Source organism: Battus philenor, unplaced genomic scaffold (assembly GCF_028537555.1).
Source record: "Battus philenor isolate CCGP_79_NKW_IND1 unplaced genomic scaffold, ilBatPhil1.0.hap1 SCAF_11, whole genome shotgun sequence".
Lineage (NCBI taxonomy): Eukaryota > Metazoa > Arthropoda > Insecta > Lepidoptera > Papilionidae > Battus > Battus philenor.
The window spans coordinates 11,833,478-11,860,547 of record NW_027181673.1 but is presented as its reverse complement, the minus strand read 5'-3'; the positions used below and the strand labels follow the sequence as shown (position 1 = coordinate 11,860,547).

Below are 27,070 nucleotides of genomic sequence, written 5' to 3'. Positions count from 1 at the left end.
TAAATTAGGCTTAAATAAACTAGCAACATCAACCGTCCACAAAGAGGTACCATAACAGTGCGGGTATACTAGCTATGAGATTATGAATGATATGTATACGAAAAGTAAAGGTTTCATTCCCTATAACTAAGGGGCAGGGTCAAACATTCTTGGATAAAAACTTTTAAGAAAAAAAAAATAGTTGAGGGGAAATTTACACCAACATTCCATTTGAAAGTTCGCGACAAATTACATAAAAAGAACGCGTTTTCTTGTTGTGGCAACACAATAGTTTTATATAGCAACATGATATTTCATATTAAACATTTTATTTACATTTCGGTTTTTTATGTTGCCAGAACTAAACGATCAAGTTGGAATAATAATTGTTATTGATTTTTTTAACATTGAATTACAATCAATTTCGCTTTTATTTAATTTTTCAGTAGCCAATATAATTCACAAAAACAAATTCCAAATTGATCAATAACTAAAAGCTTTCTTTAATGTCAACTGATAGCCGCACAAAAAGCGTTTTTACAATTAACTTGACATTAATAGCTGGTTAGTTTATAATTCATTTATAAATGCTTGAAGTAAGCAATTTAACAAAAAGTGTATGTACGACAATAAAACCTAGATTCAAAAGCACTAAAATATCTAGCTTCTTTACTAATAAATAACTTGCGTTAAAGCCAGACTTCATATAATGATATTGCAAAGTTACCAGTGTAAATTTTTATTCTACTTATGTGATTATATAAATACACACATGTGTGGTGATGTGTGACGTCACGTGAAAAATGATGGCATATGAGAAAAGCATTGAAGCATCGCTTGAGCAGAGGCACAGAATATAAAGCATGTTTTTTTTTAAATTATACAATTTACAATTTGTATTTACAAATTAATTTGGCAGTAATCATTGATAAGATCATCGTCCTTTAAATATGTGTATTTAAAAAGTAACTAATAGAAAATGTAAGTACTTTTAATGCAAATGAAAAGTTATATTATCTTTAGTTTTATGTGGTGATTGGATAATCGTTTTAATATTTACCAAAAATTAAAGTGTTGGTGTATTAGGGACCGTTCATAAAATACATTAGGTTTCAGGAAGTTCTAATAAATGTCACGTTCACCGCTTAAAAACTTAATATTGATTATATATATTTAAGGAACCCATGGACATCTGAACAATAAGAAAATTATGTTTTTTTTTATTCCAGAGATTAATTTATCAATCCATTATTTTTGCAGGAAAGGGGGTTAAAAAAAGGGTTTTTGTTTAAAAAAGGGGGTTAAAATAACGGGTGACATAATTAATGAACGGATTAATAACGAAAGCACTTTTATCAAAACCTCGAAATAGCGAGTGACAGAGATAACTATACGTACTAGAGCAGATGATACGAGTTTAAAGACTGCGAAAATTGTTCCTTTTGTAAATATTACGAACTAGCTCGTTCAACTTATTTCCGTTATTAAGTAACCGAAAAATAATTTAAGGTAAATATACTTTTGAATATCCAATCTCTTGCTTTAAACAGGATAATCTTTTATACATACTTAAAGGAAAATTTAAAAAGTTATAACCACCATACCACATCAAATCTGATTAAACTTTACATTCGTTACAGGCTTTTACAGACACTAATGTAAAGTTATATAATTTTTTTCCAAATTTAGCAACTGTAAAAGCCTATTAAATTGAAATTTTCTGCAAACACAAAATTATAGCAAATTATGACAATTGATTGCTCCTATGATCTTATGGCAAAAAAAAAACAAAAATATGTTCTAATTAGTATAACTTCTTAGCAATACGCAGGTAGATAGATTTTACTGGAAGAAAAATATTTAATATATAAATATATAAAAATATAATAATATTTCTATTACATGACAAATGAGCATAGGAGCATTCTTTTGGTTATAAATGTTTTGGAAATGCGCTTTATTATTGGACTATAACAAAACTTTTTTTACTGTAATTTATTAAATCTCTATAAATGATATAAATACTAAGAAAGACGTATATAGCTATTTCCGTTATGCAGCAGTAGTCGTACAATGAAGTGCACCGCCCGCCAGCCCGCTGATAAATACGCGTGCGGTAAACAATGCGAAACACAACATTCTTTCAAGTTATATTTCTTTCTACTGAGGAGTCCAATATTACGCAGTTAACTCATGTAGAGAAACGTTCTAAGCCTTCAACATCTGAATAAGTTGTGTTTCAGTATCATGTATGTAAGAGATTGAATGTATCGAAATTTAAGTCATCGTGCATCATATAAGTAGTCACGTCTAAAAAGTTTTCATGACAGACATATACAATCATTAGATAAGGGTTTGGTGTTAAAAAAGTCACTGTTTGATCGATATATTAATATCATCGAATAAGGTTACAACGTAAAACTGTCGTCTGAATATATTGTTTTAAATCGTATGGGTCAGACTGAAATAACTTTTAGTTTTTTTTTTCATTTTAGTCATCTCAAAACATGGCTGTCAAAATTAACATTGGTATTATAAAACTAGGGAGTAAAATGGTATGCAATAAACCAGCCCTATCGAAGGACCTCCCAGTTTTTGTAATCTGTACATGTTGTTTTGACGTCGTCTTAATTTTATTTATCATAAAACTTTAGCTAGCATAATACGAACGTATATATAAATAGCATACATTTGATAGACAACCCTAGTTTTGGAAAACAAAAATAGGAACATTTTAACGTTACAGAATAAAAACATACATAAATTAAGGTTTTTAAAGTTTTGTAAATTTAATACACTTTTATATTGGTTACATTCATTAACGTTTCTACTTTTTACATTGTTCCTTACAGCTAATTTCTTATTTTTTTTTTATATGGCCAACACCTGATTATTTCTTCCTAATTATTTTTAAAGATTGCTTACTGATAATTGTTTTTGTAGGCTCATATTATTTTTGTTTGATTAACTTGTACTTATTGATAATAATAAAGCGCACTTCCGCACGAGGAGGTATAGAAACAAAAAAACTTACGCTCTTAAGCTTAGGCTTTAGCGCGGTGGCCCGGCTGGTTACCTGCACGCCGTGCTTGGTGTGCGTGTGCGGGGCCGTCTGCTTGGCCAGGCACGCCGCCAGCTCCGCCTGCAGCTCGCCCACCTCCAGGCACTGCTGCAGCGCGTTCTGCGCCAGCACCACGTGGTAGTCGATGCCCGCCTGCTCCACCGCCACCGACATGAACAGTTGCACGCACTGAAACACACGCACATACATACAAAAATATCTGTCTATACATATATATTACTTCAAAATTTACTGATAGATGGAGCTACTAGTCGATTAATAAATAGTCGCATAGAAATACATCGATCGTTGAGTTGACAATAATTCATTAACATGGAGATTTTATGTGTTCCGTAATGAAAGGTCTTAATTTCTCGCGTCACAATACCAATCTCGAACTATATATATCACTAGAATAAGCAACAACAATTAAAACCAATTTCAATATAAATAAAGGTAATTCTGAACTTTACTTTTTTTCTTATAATAAAACTAATACAAAAGTATAAAATATTGGTTATAATTCATTTAACAACATACAATAAGATTATTCGTGTCTTGTCTTATTATATATACATTATTATATTACATATACATTAGGTTATATATAACCGATAAATATTGTTTTCTGTTTTATTCAGTCAATAACGATATAAGCTTTAGATATAAACTAACTTAATTATGGCCAGAGATGTGTACGCCTACAAAAGGAAAACATATTGAAATTTGTAATTTGTGAGATGTATATACGAGTATCGTGTATCGGCTGACATAACAATGAAAAATATCCAGGACAAACAATTTAGTTAATATAAATACAAAAATAATTTTTGACCATAAATAATTAAAAAAAAAAATGGTTCTGTGAATGGATTAGAGCTAGGTGCCGGAAAAGCTTCGTCACCTTTGTGAAAGTTAACGGGCAAACTGCGTTCACTCGCAATAAAAAACAAAATACACAATAAAATAAGAAGAAAAATTATTAAAAAGATCTATTTTTATTCAAAACGATTTTTTGGCCTATTTTTATGAATTTCTATTTATTTTAACTGATTTACAATACACATCTATAAATAAAAGTATTATAATAGAAAGTCACATCAATAGACAATATAATTTACTATTTAGTTCTAAGTTACGTACTTTGAATAGCTTCAAAGCCTCAGCCTGCAGAGCCTCAGAGTTGAGTGATGTTAGCGGAGATGATATATTTTCCTTTGAATATAGTAATGTTGGATGTCTCCATAGCACGCAGTCTGAAATAGATTGTTTAAAGGCGAAATTAAATAACTTTAATAATACGTAAAAAGATATTTGAAAAAGATTTAACAAACAGGCTTTTGAATACACACGTTCATTGCAAGTTTAAAATATGTAATAGTAGCACACCTTCTACTATTATAGTCGAATTCTTAAGAAAAAGATAAGTTATGAGAATTCATTCAATCTGTAAAAAATATAGGTATTTTTATTTATTAATTTTCTATGTTTTAACTCATGATATTCGGACCTAGGATATATGTACAAGTTTTCTCAAGATGTTTCATTTATTCGTATCAGTATCCTTTTAGGATATATTACAGTGGTCACTTGCGTATGTCACAAGAAGAATTCTAGAAGAACCTAAACAGAATCAAATTGAGAACCCTCTATAATGGCATCTTTAAACTAAGAGCCACGAGACACCAAACGCGATAAGATTTGAAGAGCACAAAACATAGTTGGAGAAGTTTTTTTGGTCACTTTCAGAATATCCTTTATACTTAAGTAGAACATTTCATTTCCACTCTCTACCATTTAAAAATCCTTCACACTAAAATAGGATTTATATTAAACTCTTTTTTTAATGAACTTCTAATATATATTATGTACATTGTTCTCTGGGTAACCTTGGCCTTCTTATGAAGCCCTCCGTCTTCTGACATTGTGCTATTTTGCACGAGATGTTTTGGAGCTTCCCGAGCTGTCTATAGTCTATCAGTTTTGGATTTGACGACCGACGAGAAAGAGTTCTCGATGTTGGACCAAACAAGATTATATATATGTTATTATATAAGGATTATTCGAAAAATTAAATTGGGGTGTGCTTACTTGGATCCCCGTCAGTTTCCATAAGTTTGTGCACCAAGTGCTCAAAATGCGTCCCCTGGCTGAGCCCACCCCCGCTCACCACAGTCAGCTGGTACAGCCAAGCGTCCTTGTCACCTTTGCTCTCGAACAGCAGGTAAGTGGGGCCCTGAAGACAGAAATATAACTTAAATAACTGCTCTCCGATAAGTATGGCAGTTTCGAAAGTCTACTAAGCAATTTTAAGGTACATTAACAAAGTAAATACAGATATTAGAAACTTTACAGTAAATTCTTACTTCTCGACACCTCACTTGAATTAATAACAAAGAAATATTATCCAATTAAACTAATTTTTTTATCAAAGACTAAAAAAAATGATGTAAACAATAGGCACTTTGTAGATTTACTTAATCTGTGGCAACAGTAAGTGACCAATTAGTAATTTTTTTAAATATTTAATGCATGTCATTATTTTTTATATGCCACTGTTTGTTTGTGAAATAAATTAATAAATTACAACTTATTTATATTTGCTTTTTGTTTAAAATTATAAAAAAAGGTTCATGCACTCACAGTAGAATTAGAGACATTTTTTGAAGCATGTGTTATATTTCTTCAGAGTTTGTAAAAGCGTTATAGGTGTATTCAAATAAACAGAAAAACTAACTTATAACAACCAACAATGGGTATAGCAAGGTTGCATTCTGCCAAGAAACATTTGGTCATTGAAGGTTTAATTCATATATATTTATGTTAAAAGTTACTTGCATGCCTAAAATACATCCATCCAAAGCTTTTAATATGAACTACAAAATAAATATATCAAGCAATGTCTACTTGTTCTTAGATAAGAACTTAAAATCATTGCAACTACCAATGGGCACAGAAAGACTGCATACTGTCAAAAAAGTTGAAAGTTTACTTTGTTTTATCATTTATTTGCGTGGCTAAAATGAATCTATCCGAAATTTTCGACATCAACTACAAAATAAAAATACAGAGCAGAATCTATTTGTACTTACTGGTGTTGATAATCGTATGCACTAATCTACTACTGCTAGTTCACACAACACAATACAATTAGACAGAGAGGTATGAAAGTTGTGACTGACCGCAGTTACCTGGTGCTGCGGGTAGATAGCAACAGTGAGGTGACTTCGAGCGTCGTCGTTCTTTTCCTCGGAGTCAGAATCCGAAGTATGCTCAACGTCTTCCACTCGCGCATCTCGCATATTGATCTGCCCAGTTGGATTCTAGAATTCAAAAATTATGTTCTTCTAGTTACAACTCCAATTATTCTTTTCTACGATAATTTTAGATATACATAGATACCCGAACATTGACATTTTTGGGTATCTCTATATACGTAATAAGATCCTTGACTAAATGTAATGTTACTTTACTATAATCCTTTCCAAATAATCCAAAAATCTTTATATAATCCTTTTTAATCTATTGTTGCCTTGTGCACAACATAATTCAATCACAGGGTAAAAAGAAATCAGTTAAACAATGAAAAGAATGTACTAGCATGGCAAAGAAGAAAAAATGTAAACAAATATTATATTCCATGTATAGCAACGCATATTTCGCTTGGTATAACTCATCAATGGGATTAGTTATGGATTTTCTGGTATTATGTCTGCTTGTGAATACAGTACAGAAGTTTTGCAATAAAAAGATAGTCAATATAGAGTTAATATCAAGGTAAAATAAATTACTAAAAAACCGTTAACTAAAAAGCTTGATATTAAAATAATGTGAATATAATAATTTTTTGTGTAAGCAATAAAACACGATACCTGATCACCGGGTGATTTAAAATATAGGAACATCTTCCCGATGAGCACACACCAACTCTTCTTCGCGTGTCCATTTTTGACCTTTGTCAGCCAGCCTTGGATAGTTGGTTTATTATCTTCTTTACTAAGAAGTAGCTTTGTGGCGTTTCTTCTTTGTACGTTCTGTAATAAAATAATTGTCACTTGGAAATATTTGCAAAAATGCAATAACGCTGTTATGCGATATTTTCAATGTTAAGTTCTAAGCTGTTTAATATTACTTCTTGTACTGTATTTCTTTCGCCTGTTCTCAGTCTGAGATATTTAATCTGAACAGGTAGTAGATTCAATTTGACGTCAAAAGGAGACGTAAGCCATTGTATTTTGAATTCGAATTACGGAACGAATTAGCCTGATTCAAAGATAACAAACCAAATATAATTTAATGTCAACCCTTCGGGTCCTATAAATAAAAAAGACTATATTTATTTAAAAGTTCAATTAATGAATATTTAAATGACACAGAATCCTTCTCGACGAGTCGGTTGATCATTTTGTTTTCGTTTAGGCATATAGCCTAAATGAAAACAAAATGCCCCCTATTTTTAATGTGTTGTTATGGATTTTATTCTTGGTTTCTCCACAACTATAACACCATGCGAAGTAGAGTTCAAAACAGAAATATTTTTAAAAAAGGTGATAATTAATAAAAGCGCTGTTAAAAGTGCCAATATTGAATTTTATCTTCATCTTATCTCAAATATCTAATAGATTCAGGCGTTACTTTGCGGAAGTCCATCCTAAGTAAGAAAAGAACTAATCTATATGAGTTCTTTTCTTGATTCATCTTATCTTACATGGTACAAGAATCATAATTATTTTTATTTTTATAGATAAGTAATTTGTGAGGCTCTGTCTTCTGAACTTCTATATTGCTGAAGTCAGGTAAAAATATATGTACGCTTGGTTTAACTTTAACACAAGGCTATACCAAAGTAGATAGTGTTAAGTTTTAGCATCCCTCAGAATATGAAAGTGAGGTTACCTGCAAGACCCTAATCCAGTCTTCCATAGTAGCAATGCTATCTGCGGTGAGGTAGTACGTACGACTGCCAGTAAAGATCTCGAAGGTAGCAGCGCCCTCGTTGCGCGATATCTTGCAAGCTTCACCCAGACCGATTTGACCTTGGGGCTTCCGATTGACCTCCGATTGTGATTTCCAATAGGAGAGAGTGCCGTTTTTAAGCACAAACCTGAAATATTATTAAAGAATTATAATATCTTTAACATAAAGGAAATTTATAATGACACTGTAAATTGTGTACAACTCTTTACGCTTTTCACGCTTAAAATTTAATACCTAGACATTAACGTCATAATATATTAAATAAATGTTACTTACATGGGTACATAGTAACACAATATTCAACTCGAATATTTTTATTGAAATAGTAGATATGAATGTATCATTTTTTTTTCGCTGTATCAGACTGTGTAGTCAATAAAATCTAATATACTTTTATATAAATGATAGATAAATTAAGTCATTTCCTAAGAATACTAAAGACAAAAATGTCGTATAATTATTAAATATTGCTAATCCGAAAATGAAAACGATATTTTCACACAAGTGATTATACAAAACAGTTTTATTAAAACATATTATGGTAACACAAAGCATAATTCTACAAGACTCAAATGTTGCATTGTGTTATATTAAATTTTTTCTTGTTTTTCGGGCGAAGTTTATTACTTTTTATATAGTTTAAGTCTAACGTACGTATAATCTAGGTAGGTATATTCTAGAATCTTTTTTACATTATAATCGCCAAATAATCACTTGTTAACTTCGCAAAAAAACTTCAAAATGCGCGTTCCGTTCCTGAAAACCGTCAAGGACTGTATTCCGAAGAGCCAGGCTAACTCACAAAGTTACTCCACTACATACAATAAAGTAATTTAAAATATTTTTTAAATTCCACCTGCGTATAGTTCGTTTGCGTGCGAAAACTATTCATTGAACATACACATGTACAACTTGATAGCCTCTGTCCTCATGACACGAAAAATAGCCCATAACAATTAACCTTATCTCAGGGTATTAAGTCCTAATTAACATAAAGATTATTTAAAAAAAATAAGTAATGATATTACAGTATTTTATATTTTAATTAAAATGGTTAAAATTAATATAAAGAAATTATCACTGTCCTTCACAACCCATTAAAAACCAAATCATTTATAATTAGGTAATCAAGTCATGGTGACCAGTCTTAAACTTAAGAACAAATTGAACAATAAACAGACTGTACTCATGACAATGAACAGACAATACACATTTAATTTTTTTCACATTAGTATTATCCACAGTCTGTGGAACTTACCATCTCTTCCTCCAGGTCTTCAGCTTCCCTCCAAGTTTGGCTAAATGACCACTCTTCTCCAGCGCGTCATGTCTACGCGGCGAGTCCGCACCAGCTAGTCCACCGGATCCTCCCGCACCAAGTGACAGTGGGCCCCCTGGGAGTGGAGCACCTGGTGGGATTCCCCCCACACTTGGGCCTCCGCTACCGGCCGGCGTGCGGCATGCACCCTCGCAAGAGCCGGCGTCCGGTGGGATAGCGTAGTCGTCCGACATGCCCGACTCGAAAGATGTGTCTGACAATACAATAGAATAAGGTTTTATATCATCAATAAGTATTATGAAGAAAAGTCACAATGCTTTGACGTCATATTATGAGACACCAATGTAGCAACATGTACATACGAGTAACGTTCTGATCTAACCATATATGTGGTTTTTATGGATGCAATCAAAGTGGCTAAGTTAAAATAGTTGATGGATTTTCTAAATTCCCCAATTTTCTTAGTAATTAGCGAAATTTTTCTTAAAAATATTCTTATAAGCAAGTTGATTATTTGTTATAATATATTAAATTAAAAAAAAATAATAGTGTTAACTCTAGTACCTAAACTAAGCCTAGCTTGTGTCTCATAGAAATGATAATAATGATTTATTTTCATGTACATATGGTTTACTTAATATTTTACTGTCTGTATCTTCAGGCATAATTTCAGGATAACATTTATCCTTCCTCACTTCATATTGTGTACATGTTTAATTTAAGAGTAACTTATTCATGTCGTTATCTTCGTTAATTTTTTCATTATCACTTTTTATGTATTTTTAAGCCTTTTAATCAGTTGAGACTTGTAAGTAGCAACTTGATAAAATATAAGTTATATTTTCTCTGTAAACTTTCCTTGAATATGAAATCAAAAAAACTTAAAATGAACCTACCTCTAGTTTTACTCTGCTTACTAGGTGATCCACTGCTGGACCTCTTAGCTGGACTCAGACTTGAACTGGTCTTGACGCTTTTCGATGGGCTACTGGCACTGAGACTGGTGTCCGAGGAACTGCACTGGCCGTTGGTGTTGGTAAGTAGAAGCCCATGACTGGTTTGCTGTATTGAAGCGGGCAGGATGCTAGTCATATTGACGTTGTTGATCGGAATCTGGTTTGATGAATGTCCACCTGTAAGTTGAGGAAATATGAAAATTGTTTGAACTGTTTTGCCATATGTCAAAGATAAACCTTCCTAACACAAAGCATCGGCCTCGTCACACTGTACCACCGTGCGATGCACTGACGCAAAAAGGGATCAAGAAACGCCTTCAAAATGTAGAAAGGCCGTTAAAATAAGTCACAACTACATGGCCTAGATACACCCATGCAAGAAAGGCGTTGGAAAGAAGACTCGCAAGAAAAAAAAAGAAGAATGGCCAGAATGCAATTAGTTTCACAAGAAGCAACTCAATGAGGTATATTTCAACAACATCCGGAGCAACAATGTACTACACAGACTGACGACGACGCTACACGATGCCCAAGCAGCGAAAGAAAATGTCAGTAGAAACGTTTATTTTATTAAGCCCTGGCCATAGCCGAAGTAGTTTGCTATAGTATCTCTAAATAATTCTATAAATACAAAAATAAAATATAAAAAGTGGAAAGCAACAACTTTAAAAAGTGTAAAAGTAGTAGAGTCACATTAATTTTATATCACACCTTTATGTAAAAATATATCCTATCCAAATACAACATTTTAAACTAAGATAAGGTTTTGGTACTGAAATTACTTAGAATTTGTTTAATTACTTTATTTTAATTTCAACTAAATTTGCAATAATATATCCTGTATACATTTGTACATAACCAGTATTAAAGTTAGAAAGAACTTACGAAATTTAAATAGCTTAGGTTCACTAATAGTGAATGTTAGGCATTAAATCATGTATACATAAATATTTATAGTACAAAGGGTGATTGGTTATGTGTGTAAAAAATGCAGATTTTGTACTGAAAGAAATTACTGGCTACAAATAAATAAATTATTTGCAAGTTTTTCTTAATTTTAAGTAATTTAATTAGGTTCTAATATTCTTACCATATGGATTATGATGTGGTGTATTATGAACAGTGACACCCATAGATTCTTCTCCATCTGACGAGTCGTCGGAGGAGTCCCCAGTGAATGGCATTGATCTTATTTGGCTGGCTCGCTGTAAATTATAAAGTAAAATCATACTATTATATATTATCTGTGTAATCTATTTTAAAGAAAGTAGTGAATAAAATTATCAAATTTATTAATATTTATTAATTGATAGACTTTTAGTCTCGAAAAAGTTCACAGTATATTTCACTTCTCATAAGCTGATCGCATTTTTATTCTGGTATTTCGAAAAATAAATGCTCTTTCGCCTATGCAATTTATTCAATTGATTAAACTGATTACAAATGTGGCATAATACTAATGCCTACTACTGGTAAGTAGTATTAATATATAAATATAGTATATATAATACTATATTTATATAAATGTATTAAGTGGGCTCTCCAGTGAAATTAAATAGACTCACCCCTTTAACGGTCGCATACACTGGTACAGATAAGTCCTGATAGCTTGTGGACTCGTGCATGGGTCGGGGACAAGGCGGTGGACTTAGTTCCTCCTCCACTGACTGCTGCAATCCGTCGTCAGCCACCTAATCACCAATTTAAGACTATGAAAATAATATCACTTGAAACAAGCTAAAACCCTTAATACTAACAGAATACATAAAGTTGGTCTATATATTTCTTCAAACGAAAAGTCTAAATAGCTTTTTTGTATGAGATTATTACAATTCTCTATAATCGTGAGATTAAAATAAAGTTTATGTTAGTCTGTAACTGATCATCTAGAAAAATTAACAAGAAGCTCAAGAAGGGTTTGTAACTTATTTGATGGATGTACTAACTTTTTTTTTCATTACAATTAGAACAATTTTCTTTCTTATTAACTTCCAAACAATTTTCTTGTGAAAATACTCTGATTTTCTTATATTTTTGGTTGTGAACGACCTTACCAGTTTGTAAATTATATAATTATATATTTTTTTATATCTAAGATCATATTTAAAGAATTGTTCATTACAACTGAGCGAAAAGCCTTTTAAATCATTCATCTCTATTTTATTCTATACCACTTGTATAGAATAAATAGTGCAAATATAAATTTCAGTAAAATGTTTGCTATTGAAACTGTGTTTTACAGCTCCCTGCTCTGTAAATTTATATTGTTACATTTGTGCCCGCGTCTTCAACCACATGGAATTTAATAATAGGAAATATATTTTTTTTAATGTTTAAGTATTTTACTGAACAGACAGAAAAAAATGTAATTGTGATATATGTACCGTATATATATTCATATGCATCCATTCATGCAGTAAAAGGCTGTTATTTTAATAATACAAATCTAATTTTATTTATTTGTATAAATGTATAAATTGAATAGCTGCGTCAATCAGTATTTATCAACGAGAAAATTAATTAATTTATTTTACATTTAAATAACAAATAAGGTAATCACTTAAATGTTACATTAATTATTTTTTTCTATTGAAATGCAAGAGGCCAATAATCTCTGGCAATATAAAGTCAGCGAGCACAGATACTAAACAAAATTAATTTGATATTTAGTAATACGAGTTTTGAAAACTCTTACTATATTATCATTAAGTTATTTATTATTTTTGAATTTTTTTCCATTGATTATTGGGTAAGATGTATCATACTAAAAAGTATTTTCATAAATTTTACCTGATATATTTTGGCCTCCCAGCTAGGAAAGCGATGTAACGGCGGCGTGGGTGGTCGCGGGTTCTCTGAAGTGGAACTCTCCCCAGTGGAGGAACCTCCACGGCTGTTGCCTTGGACAACAACGTTAACGGTGCCTTGCCACGCGGGTGTTCGTTCTGTAAAGTGATTTAAATTTTAAAAATGTTCAATAGGAGCAAAACTCACTAAGTACTCTTTATTTATATACTTTTCTTGGGACCGACATCAAAGAAATAGTTAATACCGCGAGAAGCCGTTGGAAGACTATAATCGCGACGTTTGGTACTGCCGATCGTCTAGAAAATTGTTTGTGGGCAGTGGCAATCATATATAATTAATGCTCACTGTTAATTATATAAGATTGTGTCTCCGGATTCGAACTCACGACCTACGGTCGCAAGTATCGATCCTTTCTTCTCACTGGGTTACCACTGGTAAAAATTTAAAAAGATGTTTTATAAGTGTCAATAATTATCGATCGACGACTATAGAAATATAAAAGTAAAACAGGAAAGTAAGTGAAGATAAATTATGATGCAGCATGATCTTTTTTTTTACGAACCTCTACTAGGAGTGTAAATTTCAGCGTAGTCGTGTGTGGTGTCGCCGTCAGTCGATGTGTTTGGGGTCGTTGGCAACACTACTAAATTTTCAACGGCAGCCTGAAATAAATTATGTTATAACATCACTTCTTTACTGAGAAATTAAAAAAACAAAGATTATTAAGAGTCAATACACAGTTAAATATTTTCTTCTTATAAATCGATTAACGCCCAACGCAAGGCATAAGTTTTTATCAAAGATGGTTACGATGACCGGTCTAGCGTTGTTCTCATTGGGTGACTTCGGTCGGTCCACCTAGTGGTGGGCGTGCACACGAAGCGTCTACCAGATTGTGGTCGCCACTTGAAAACCTTTCGGCCCCATCGTTTAACGAGCACAAAAGTGACTTCAAGATAAAAATGCTGATGACGATGACGTCATCTAAATGATGAGTTTACGATACTTCATCAGTACTATGTATACTTCAAAGTTAAGATAATTAGAGCCTTTGTTAAATTTATTTTAATTAGGAATGCTAACGGCAAAACTTAACATACTTTTTGCATGTTTATTAGAGTGATATGGGTACGAATAAAGGTAAAGCACTGCTATAATATATGCCATTTTTTACAAGGTTTTTATTAGCAAAAGTAACAATGTATATAGCAGTAGTGGCAGTGGTCTCAAAGGATAGTGCGAGCAATTTTTCAAAATTTGAAATTAATTATGATTCGCATTTAAAACACATAAAAGAATGCTTTTTTTACAAAAATAACATTAATTGAAATTATTTAAACAAAAGTACAAGATATGTATAATGAAGTTAGATATAACGACACACGTATATGACAGCTCTCCTAATAATACTTAAGACGCCGGTTAATTAATTATGATCGGTATTTGGATTTCGTTAATTTTATGGTGGAATGAATTATTATTCACACCAGTAATTTGTTTCGATTTCCCAGTAGCTGACATAGGTAATGTAAATTTAAATATTGAAGTAATTCGACATTCAAACTGAGCCAAAAATAATTATTCAAAGAGCCGCACGTGGCTCGCGAACCGCAGTTTGGCCACCCCTGATAAATAACTCATATAAACGAGTACATTATTTCTAGAAATCTGGCCAGCGATCCAAGTCACAGAGTCACAGAGTCTACCACTATGTTGAAATTGCTTCACTAGATTTGTATTAGAATAGTCTACCGCTAAATCGTCAGCAAGCAAACTGGCGGTTGTCCTCTCGTCCATAGTCCGGTTCATCGCGTTGAGAGCTGCTTGGTTGGCGACGCTACCAGTGCTTTGCATCAGGTTCGTCGCACCAATTGACAAGTTCCGCCTGTGCCGCACCGGAGTACTGTAGTGTGGTTCCGATGAGTTCAATGGTAGCTGCAGAACATAACATGGGAGAATAGAGGAAAGCGAAAAGAGGGAAGAGAAAGAAAGAGACAGAGCGACTATAATCGAATCATCAGAAATCGGATATTCACAAAGATATTTACCCAAGGGAGTAAAATCAATTATTATTGGCACGCAAATGTGCGAGTGAGATAACAATAATCATTTTTGATAAATAACACATCATAGAAATAGCCTAAGCAGTGTTTTAAAAAAGCGTGATGTTCGTTTTGTCAATATAACTGACACAATTCTGATTATTTCACAAATTTCTAATACAACACCATTTCAGACAATCTTATATATTTATTCATATGTAAGATGTATAAGATATGAATGTAACTGGCACAGATGAAATATACAAATATTTGTCAACCCTCAACAATAATTTTAACAATACACTAATTTTACTATGCTGTTACACTGACATATATTAACTCCTTGAAGCCGCCTCCATAAATTCCTACCAATAACTAACTATAGATAAAATATGCAACTGAATATCCAATCTCTCATAATAATCCATTAGAATTCATAATTAGTTCACAAAGACGCAAATTAATATGATCGAAGCTGAAGATCTTGTTATTGATGAAATGCTAAAAAAAATGCGGTAAGTATTAACAATCTTTATTTGTTATTTTGTTTCAGATTAGAGTTACCAATTGAGTGATAATCAAACAACATCAAAAATTGCATGAATGTACATGAGTAGTTTCTAATTTATTATTTCTAAAAAAGAGATAAATAAAAAACTACTAAAATCACATTGACAAATTGAAAATAAAATACGTGAAAAAATTGTGTCCAAATGTATACTATTGTGTAACAGCAAAAAGAAGTATCAATAAGTGCAGAGAAAAAATTAACAAATAAATGTGTGTAAATTGCTGGCAACACAATACATGTAGCGTCCTACTCGTAACATCAATATTTTCAACCGCTACCTGGGGCCCCTCAAGGCTCTCTGATCGACGTCTGTTCGCGGCTAAGAGACTCGAGGAAGTCCTGGAACCTTCCTCAGTCCTCACTTCAAGAGAAAGACTCGCTCGAGTCGGTAGGAACTGGGGAGTTAATGTTTTATACAATCGCAATGGCCAATATTGAGATTGTAATTGTACCTAAATCAAGCTATAAATTAAGATTAAAACTATATATCTTAAATGAAAACTTCAAACAATATTAGGTTTAAAAATTGGTCTAGACAACTAAATGGTTATTGACTTTAAAATATGTCCAAGGTGGATCAGAAATCGCAGGAACTATTGTTTATACATCTATCCTAACATATCAGAAGGTTTTTTTTTATTAAATATTAGAGAATCTATAATACATAGCTTAAAAGATGTAAGTTATGTAAATTTACGAAAATTACAGTTTTTGCATTAATAAAATGTATAAAAAGCCTATACATGATGTGATATACTGTACTAAGCTAGAAGTGAAACATGATTGCTATAATGTTTCTTTCTTATTGAATATTTTTTTAAAACTAATATGTCAACAACAAAAACAACCCCTTAAAGTTTGAAACTAAATATGATTTTCATGTTAGGAAAAATAACTTCCAAGGAAAAGCAGACAGAAATGAAATAAGAATTATATTTAAAAAAGCTTACAGCACAATTTCTGCTTCCTTGTGTAGCAATATGATTTCTGAGTAGCTCTAACTGTTGATTACAGCGGTCGTTTTGCTCCCTCAATAGCTGGTTCTGCTGTTCCAACTCTCGAAGTTTATTAGTCACCCACTCTTTTATGCGGGCCGCCTTTGCTTCCACCTGTTTCGCGTCCTGGAGTCGCAGCTGCTTCTGTGAAAATTACTTGCTATAGTTTATGATGATGGCTGAATAAAAATATTGCACTAAATTCAACTAAAAATAAAATAACCTTGGTGAATTTTATAGTCTAAAATAAAGGATCTAGTTAGTATTGTTTAACTTTTTGTCCAATTACTCTGTTATGATAAACAAAATCAATTTTTACAAATCATTATGAGTTGTAAATCACTTTATATTTTATCGCAGTAACTAAGAATATTTTCATATAAGCATCACAAGGAACACAAAAATAACTGCCTTAGGTATAGAATGTATATATCAAGTCTTTATAACTGAAATTGACAATAAAACAGCTCTTACTTCCCATTCCTTAAAATACCCAATAGACTAGTGGACTAGGAAAGATTAAAAGGTCAAGCGCAAGGCTTCTGTAATATCCAGAGATGGAGGTATCAAAATTGAGCTCTATGTATTAAAAATAAAGGAATATTTTAAGATAAAAAAAGTCTGATATTTATGAAATATTATTTATGTACCTTCTATTTTTAAGCAAAACATATTTATTAAATAAATCACTATCAAAAATATATGGCGAATTATTAGTTTCAGATTTTTGCATTTGCTCTTATTAGAACTCTTATTAGCACTGTATTTTTTAATATTAAATAAGAAAGAAGCTCTTGTCATACATAGAAATTTAAATATTAACTATTTTAGTTTATGTTGAATATGATATTTAATGTCGTTGTTACTAATTAACATCATTATTATTGTTATTTGATAAATATTCAAAATTTTATTTGACCAGATATCACAAAATTACTTTGTATAAAATGAGATAATGAGTAGAATTTACAGTAAAAATTAGAAGAATTTTAGTTCAAATAATATTTCAAATCTTGTTTGAACTTTAGAAATAGACATGTAACTTATTAACAAAGGTGTTTAGTAAAGTTTTACCTGCATTTTGTTTGGTTTTACTTCACATTCATTGTCACTAACGGTACTTTATAGCACTCATTATATTGAAACAAAATTTAAAATTACAAGTTTTATGTAATCATTTTTTTATTTACACATAAAAACTTCTTTTCAAAACATTACCCCAATAGCTTGTCTATAGTACGTCACAATGACGTTCTTTTTATGACGTATAAGTAAAGCTCTTACATCAAGAACAACATAACCTGTACGTGACGCTTTCTAGACGCTTGATTAGAATCCGTTATTTAAATATTAAATGTATACATTTTGCACAAAGTAAATTTCAATTTAATCAATAATCATAATAATTAAGATTTGTTGCGAAACACAAATACTGAATCAAATTTATATTTTTTATTGTTTATTACAATACCTGTTCCTCAATTTGCCCTTCTAGACGCGAGATGGCTCTCGGAGCGCCTTCAGCACCCGCCGGCCACTCGCAGAGCCGCTGCTCCATGGCGCGGACCTAAAAAGTTAATAAAAATAAAATTTTAAATTCTTGTGAATATATTTTACAAAATATAAGTATATACTTAAGACGTGTACAAAATATTTTATTTATTTTCGAAATAAATTGTGCAAAGCACAAAAATATTAAAAATCCTGTTTTTGAGTCCATCGACTTCGATCGTTATCGACCATCTAATTTCTCTTCTTAAACACTAGGTTAATAACAGTTAGTAGGGATAAACTCAAAAATTAATATTATTATTAAAATCCTTCCTCCCACCCAAATCAGTTAAAAGTTAAACACTAGTATTAATCACAAAGCGACCGTCTACGCTTTGTGAACAATAATTAGAAAAAAAGCACCTTTAATTCAACATTATATGTCACTGTGCAACTCACGATTAGAACTTTTTTTTTAAAAAAAACAATGAAATGCCGCGTTACCAATTAAGTAATAGTAAAAATCGATATTTAACAATAACCAATGAAATTGTTACAATAGAATAGTCGATGCCAACTACACCACGCTATATTGCCACATTTAGATACAAATCAGCATATTACGGTGACAAGTTGCAAACTTCGGTTAACCACAATATCTCTATTGTCTAACTGTATTATTGAGAGTGTAAAATTGCTCCCTGATATCAATAATACAAAATACATATTTAATTGAAAATAAAAATTAACGAACCGTATTTAAATATGCTAAATTTAACAGTGAAACTAGAAAAATAAATCATTGATAATGTTATTATAACGTTATCTGTTTTAATGTTTACAGAACACAATTTTTTAAATTTTTTTTACGTTAATATTAAGTATATTTATATTCTTTATTTATATATTATAAGCTTTTAATTTTTATTGAGCAAGTTAGACAATCAAAGAGCGGCACATGAATTTCAAAACGCAATCTAAATTCGGAAGTAGGGATTTATTTAAGCCCACTGCAGTGCGGTTTGTAGATTAACAGAAAACGAGTATTTGAAATAGAAATTTATTTGGTCAGGATAGAATTCGAGTGTTAAGAGAATGAAGGACGAATGAAATGGTAGTATTTTAAATGAAAATAATCCGATGGAAATCCAAAGAGATTTTATACAATTGTTTTAAGTGGTTTTTTTTTCATTTGTTCTGTGATCTATTTAAGATTTGTTAAGTAATTTTCTAATTAATCTTGTGCCTTATGTATTTATTTTCGTTTCCTTCTACTGTATAACATACATTTAGGAAATATCACAAAATCAGCAATTTAATTAAAAATTTTAAAAATACTATCTTATCTGTAGAAAAAAATTCACACAGAAAACCTATAAAAAAACTAATAGTAATGTGAATATTCGGTTTAAAAGATTGGTATCAAAATTGAAACTCTAGGCTATTAAGGGTTAAAGGTTTCTTATACCTTAATCACTTACTTAAGTTTATACGGCTTCATATTTCAATGTTAAACAATAAGTCTCCTAATTTATTTATTCACATTTTATTAATATTCAGTACAAAACAAGAATGTTAAAACCACAAATTAAAATAAATTAATTTAGTCAATCGTAAAAAAGTGTAAATAATAAAATCGAAAATATATAATTTCGAAAAATGCCAGAACAAATACAAAATATCTATAACAGATAATAAATTCGGGCGAAGATAATTGTTCTCTCATCTATTGACTAGTACTGATCATTACAGACTGTCAATTACAACCAAATCATTATTCCACTTACTTAGGTCCGTGTAGAGTTTCTTAATCGGCATTCTGCAGGCTTCGCGTATCACTTTTTTGACTATATCCTTAACGCACAATAATTCGTCATTCACACAGTTCTGTCTCTAATATATTCCTATTAGTGTGTTAACACATGTTAAGTCAAGTTTCAATAATAATAAACAACGCAATGATAATATAGTAATAAAATGCGTTTTAAAAATTCGGATTACTAGGCACATATTAAAATTAACAATATTTGTCTCCAAAGACTGTACTGCTTAAAATTATTGGCCAGTCACATTCATAAAAAAAATTACGGTATTATACAGGATTTTGATTTATTGATTGAAAATGGACCGATAAAGATTTTTGCCGACAGATGAACGATTTATTCACCACTTTAAAGCTTTCAAAGTTTTAAATTTTACAGAAATACCATTCAGCGTGCATATTGACATGTGATTGACATACTTCAAAGAAGTCACGTTATTTAATTACATGGCAAGCATTTCTTGTAAGCTCAATTATTATTTACTAAAATAAATTGTTAACAAGCCACAGAGAAATAATTATCTTGATATTATAATCTATAATAATAATGAAAACTGTAAACAAAGGGGAATGAAGCGACTAGTGAATGATTCAGGAATAGATGCCATTAATCACAAATGCCGTAATTTGCCTGAGTCACGACACGACGAGGGGAGACGCCGCGGATGTCAGGAGCTTTCTAAATCTGGCAACACTTACAAAGCTCGAGAAGAAAAATAAGCAACTTCTATGGACGACGGAGAATGGAATCGTCTAAAACAGTCGTAAATGAAAATGAATATAAATATACTATAAATGTTTTATTTTTCATTAATTAACAATTGTTTGTGTATTATTTCACGAATGATTTAATTGATTATGAAAATTATATTTTTTCGATTATCAATTTATTATTTTTGCTTAAAAAGCGACAAAAATATATTAAATCGCTCTTTAGCTTTATAGCCGGACGATAAACAAAAAAAAATATAAATCATTTATACTCTTATATATATAGATTGATAGATTATCGATTTAAAAGCTTTAAAAGAGTGAATGTATGGCTCATTTGTCAGCATAGCCATCTTCTTCCAATCAGGTTTTTTTTTTTAAAAAAATCTCAAACATTTATTTATTATATTGGAATGTAATAGTTTTAAAACTTCTGCGCATATAAAGTCAGTAGTGACTGACTGTAAACAATAATTAATTTGAATAGGTACTAATCTGATTTTTTAAATAAATATTTTTTATTATATTATTATTATTATTAGATAAGGAGTACTATTCATAAATTGACAGAGAGAAAATGAGCAATACTTTCACCCCTTTGAAGCTTTTACACTTAAAACTAATTAACCTATGTATTCCTGTGTTGTAATTATTTCTGGACTAGTTATTTTATTAAAAATTATATTATTTATTATATAAATATATTATTTATTGTGTATAATTAAATATGTACTGCAATAGCCTAAAAAATACTACAAGAAATTTTGTGTCAGAAAGTGATAGCGTAATTAAAAAACTTTCATCACTGAAATACAATACATTAATAAATCAACTAGCGGTCAAGGGTAACATAAGTAAATAAAGGACATTGTTCATTACTAAGCTCTGCCTAATTAAACTGTACGCGGCAAGCGGCAATGAATCGTCGAGTTAGAAACTTCCTTATTTATTCTGTGGCTACGCGTTGTTAATTTCTGAACGCACTGAACGGAAGTTGTAAAGAATAGATGGCCATATACAACATCGTTATTAATAATTCACTGCCCCGCACTTATATTCTGGTCCACTCAAATTAATTTAAATAAAAATATTATCAACCGACAAAAGCGCAGCTTTGAACTTAAGAAATTAATGCTTGTTATTTTATTATAATAAATGATCGGTAAGATTCTTGAGTTCTAGATGGATATACGTCACAGTTAAGGTCACGGGAAGTTTCTGGATGCGTGTAGTACAAGACCCGTCATCGTGGACATCATTGGAGGTCTATAGGTGATGAACGTCTATCGTAAGAAAAGAAAAGGACCAATATTTAGCCACTTCCGAACATGCAGTGGTAGTCGTGCAATGAAATGCACCGCCCGCCCGCCCGCTGATAAATATGCGTATGCGGCAAACAATGCGAATCACATAACCGCCACCACCAAATTACTCAACACGTGTTTCACCCCTCCACGGGGCATCTTCAGGAGTTATGTTACACCGATTAGTGCCATCTATATAAATATATTAGTATATAAAACAAATTACCGATAATATACGTAACAAAAAATTTCCTTATATTTGTGAAATAATCCCTATGCAAACGTAATAAAACATAATCTAATTACGAGTACATTGTTGTGAAACAAGATAAAAAAAGTTTTATTCCCTTGACACCGGATTCCATTTTAAACTTTATAGAGCTTTTTATCGGTGGTAGTACGGTTTGTTAACTTTAGGATAGTGCTATCAATTCAAATGTTTACAGTGACGTACACCATTTGCTTCTCAAAATAGATCAAAGTAGTTTTTAACTCGAATTGCAACTAGAAGTGTCTCGGGTGTGAGACATCCGGTTGGTATTTAATTTGAACTGTTACCTATTCGGCCCAGTTTCTCTTCCAGTAGTTCGTTGTTTAAAATTTTATAACGTTATATATATATATATATATATATATATATATATATATATATATATATATATATATACGGAAGGGGATTATTTAAGTTGTTTAGATCCTCGAATCTTTACGTTTATTCGTTATTATTATCATAATTAACGCTTATTAATTTTAGTACTACCTTTACGAAACCTATTACACTTGAATATTCTTAACTTACAACTTATCGTAAGTATTAAAAAAAAAACAATCATGGTCACCATTCCCTTATGTGGCGTGTGTAAACTTTACAATAATCTTAAAGAAATAAAGATATATTTACATTAAAATATCTAAAATTAAGAAACTAGGAATAATTTCTTCCATTTATAATATTTAATTTTTACAAAATTAGTGTTACTTAGTTCATATTTAACTTTTTATTGCATGTAATGTTTACTTCTACAAAGTCGTGTACTTGGTTTAGTTTCTCATGTATAATTTCTTTGTTTGTAATTTGTGACGTAATTGATTAGTTCTATTATCTCAACCATAAGAGGTCCACTGTTGGACATACGCCTCCCACATAAATTTCCAATATGACCGGTTGGAAGTGTCCGGCGTTTTCGAACAACCTTTCTAACGTAATATGTAGACCTTTTGGGCGGACTATATCAATAAACTTAAAATATTAATTACATTATACGAATACGATAAAAATATTTTTTGAAAATAGAATACAAGGTATATTATAACTTTAGTTAGTATATATTTATAGTTTTCGTTTTTATGTAACAATTTTAATGGCGTTTTAGTGTAATTATTTTGATATAAACACTATTACGGTAAATTTTTATATCTTTATAGTTCGTTTTGATGGAATCATTTTGATATATAACGCCTGTTTTATTGTGTCAGTCGATAGACGCTGGACCTATTGAAAAAGTATGGGTGAGATCTATGTCTAGCATTGGATGTTCTGGTTGGAATAGTGATGATGATTTGAGTTTAAACGTAGGCAATTATCATAAACGTACATTTGTATATCCATTTTTTGACATTATGTTTTAAATAAAAAAAGGAACATAGACGATTTGTTTGTGGCTATACCTATTGTAAATATTTGAATACCTTAATGTGCAGATATGTCCAAAAATTTCCATTGAAAATTCTGCATTACGAACAATGCACATCTCGCCGAAATATCGTGAGCGTTGAGAATTCCAGCATCAACGACCCACATTTCATGCTGCGTACAAACAATGATCATAACAATGACCGTACCAACGTAAAAGGATTTCCGTGTTGTATAAAATTAAACTGGGAAAATAATTACTTTTCACAAAGATTATCTCTGTCTCGTCGTAAATTGTGTAACTTATGACTGTGTGTTTTTTATGTTGCATTAAAATAATATATATACGTCTATACTAAGGTAGATTTCTACTATAAAAAAAATTACGACACATACTTGAGGATTTCCGGATTATTCAATGTGACCTAAGATTTTAGTACAAAATTTATTACGTACATACGAAAAATCATTAGTGTACATGTGATCTCCACATGGAAAAAAACCATATACAGGGTGATTAGGTAAAGATGTAAAAGATTATAAAAAGGTGTATACATATGTCAATTGTCAGCAAAATGTTTTTATTATTACTGGTTAAACTTAATCTCTTTATAGATGAATTCTTTTAAGTGGATTATGAAAGGCTAATAATTCCTGGCTGTACAAAATCTGCAGCTACAGATAGAAAACAATAATTAATTTTAATAGGTTGTAATCCGAATTTTGGAACCGGTGTACATTACATATTATCATTACGGTATTTATTTGGGGGACCGGAAAGTAATTTCGCTTTCAGTTACATTCTGAACAACAATATATTCACCTTCGTTATCAACAATCTTTTGCCATCTAGTTTACAAATTTTCAATGCCGGATCGGCAATAATCAAATGGTTTTTCTGTAAAATAAGTCGACAGAAACGATTCCGGATTTCCGGACCCGCTGATGCTTTTCGAAACAATTGATTTTAGAATAGGTTGTACCTTACATCAATTAACAGAGAGCTATCACCTGCATATCACCCGTATCACGTTTTTAATTTAAAATGTCTGCCCTATCTTATAAAGAAAGAAAAATAATAACACTCTTTATTTAATAAGAATATTATCACTCAATTACGTAAAAAGGCAAAATGATTGAAATGGTTGAAATAGTCCAATCGATAGGTTAGAGACCATTTCGCAACGTCCTGCGGTTTCAACACGGCTCCCTGTGAACGTTTTAATGAGATGCCTTTCAAGCCGTCAAGGGGCCAACTTGTTGACCTAAAAGGTTCGATGTAGAGTCCTTCAATATCGAATGTGAGGCAATCCCGTGAGAGGTTCTTTCTTATGGATGTATGCATATTCGAAAAATATAAACTGCAGGCATGACGATTGAAATATTGGGTCTTAGACGTCAAATTTAAATTACATTTAAAGCACTCAATCCTAGTAATAAATGATTATAAACTGCATTAAACATTAAATAGTTTTAAGCAAAGATTAACTACGAATTAGAGAATAGGTGATGTTTCGTAAATTGAAATCGGTCGTTTCAAATTCTAATTAACTTAACCCAAGATGGCAACCGAAGCACATCGCCGTACCCACAGATAATAAATTAGCTGTAGTGAAGATAGATCGTGTTACATTAGTCCATACTAAACACGGTAAGCAAATTTATATGTTGTTATATGGTCAAAGCTTATTATGTTTTTGGAACAAAAAATCTATTTTATATAGAAAAAGTTGAAACAGTGAAAAAACGCAAACTTTTACAGTTATGATTTGTTAAAAACAAATTAAATACATTAAATATTTTAACCGTAATTTCAATTTTAGTTTTATAATTTCGTCTTATGAATAATTCACGTTTACACATTAATTCTAAATCAAATGTAAAATAAATTTCATAATATTCTAAATATAATGACTTTTAGAATAGTTTAGTATCTGTTTATTTTGTTTATTCATATGGGTTTTTCAAAAATTAGTTGCTAAAATAATGTCAGAGGTTCGTATTAATACTTTACTTTTTGGAGTTATTAAATCAGAAATCAAACATCCAAATATGTTTTCTATTAAAGTCAAGGATCAATTTTTAATCATTATAATTGATAATTGCGTCTAAACATTCGAAAAACGAATGTAAATTTTGTTCGATTTTTGTTCTTCTACTTATTAACTAATGTAAACTCTGTCTTATTGATATTTTTTTTATCAAAAACACTAAGAAAAATAATCAAAAATTTAAGGGTTCTTTTAGCCTATTTTCATCTCTTAAGCTCCCTATTAAATATAATGCGTGAAATTTTATTTGTAATAATTTTACACACTACTTAAAATTAAAAAAACGCCTGTTAAAATAATTTTAGATAACAAAATAGTTTTCATGTAACTTGTATGTAAAACAAACAATTATTCATAGTTATGATTCTCCTAAAATTATTTCTTTGTGTTAGGTGGTGATGTGTAACGTGTTTTAAGCTTGCATTACATTTTTATAAATTTCTATTCACATATCTATGGTATACGGAGTGCCGAAAAATGTTTGTTCAGTCAAAAATTTATATTACAATAAAAATAAACCTAGTTATATCACTCTTTATCCTTAATGATACTAATAATATGCACTTTTATTAATTTACGTATACACGAAAAACAAATATAAGCATTGTATGAAAACGTTAATGTCAATTTCAAGGGCGACGAAATTTTAAATTTCGAACACGGGAAGCGACACACGCGTTCGCTGCGCGGAAACGAACTAACACAGGGGACGATATCCTACAGAACTAGGGTTACCACTCCTTAATAATATATAAGGAAAAGTACTTTTAAAAACTGTCAATAGAATTCACTTCCTGTGCTGTTTGTGTTTTTATACAGCTTAATCAACTGTTTGTGTATATTTAATCGAATTTTGAAACTTATAGATGACAAAGCTGAAATCTACCATTTATACGAGACAACTTGATAACTATGTTATACTATACAAACACATTAATCACATTACCCTGTTGAAGCTACATTTATTTAATACGAATCTGTACATATATTTATACTTATATTTAAATAATAATAAAAGAAAAAAAGGGGACGTAGATAGGCGTCTCCCTAGGTATCGAAGATATGGTGGTGGTGCGAAGTCGCTGGATGCGGGCATTACGAGACCGGTCATCGTAGGGATCTTTGAAGGACGCCTTGCAATGTACATCACACAGCCGATACTGACTTATATAATGATGATGATGATGATGAAGACAGAAGACAAATATTCAGACATCTGAATTACTACTAATCAAAATGTACGATAAAGTTAGAAAAATTGTTGTGGAAAAAAAAGAGATTTAAAATTTTCCATTCACTCGCATCTTCGTTCATTCACCAAATTAAACTAAGATAAGATATCGCCGACAGTGAGACAGTATCCTTGGCAATGGCTAGTATGGTGTCCCTA

At 31.0% G+C, this 27,070-nt stretch overlaps 1 protein-coding gene across 1 annotated transcript in view; it reads right to left on the bottom strand.

Moving 5' to 3' along the window:
* Positions 1-27,070, bottom strand: part of LOC137932284 (uncharacterized protein CG43867-like) — a 153,691-nt gene that overhangs the window by 17,556 nt on the left and 109,065 nt on the right. The window contains exons 3-18 of the mRNA XM_068775893.1: positions 18,140-18,235; positions 16,624-16,812; positions 15,952-16,068; positions 14,813-14,995; positions 13,623-13,722; positions 13,043-13,197; positions 11,818-11,943; positions 11,343-11,457; positions 10,193-10,429; positions 9,276-9,549; positions 7,937-8,144; positions 6,913-7,074; positions 6,223-6,363; positions 5,132-5,276; positions 4,184-4,296; positions 3,056-3,229 (exon numbers count right to left, since the gene is read on the bottom strand). Of these exons, the coding sequence (XP_068631994.1) occupies positions 3,056-3,229; positions 4,184-4,296; positions 5,132-5,276; positions 6,223-6,363; positions 6,913-7,074; positions 7,937-8,144; positions 9,276-9,549; positions 10,193-10,429; positions 11,343-11,457; positions 11,818-11,943; positions 13,043-13,197; positions 13,623-13,722; positions 14,813-14,995; positions 15,952-16,068; positions 16,624-16,812; positions 18,140-18,235 (2,535 nt within the window). The remainder of the gene's footprint in view (positions 1-3,055; positions 3,230-4,183; positions 4,297-5,131; positions 5,277-6,222; positions 6,364-6,912; positions 7,075-7,936; positions 8,145-9,275; positions 9,550-10,192; positions 10,430-11,342; positions 11,458-11,817; positions 11,944-13,042; positions 13,198-13,622; positions 13,723-14,812; positions 14,996-15,951; positions 16,069-16,623; positions 16,813-18,139; positions 18,236-27,070) is intronic.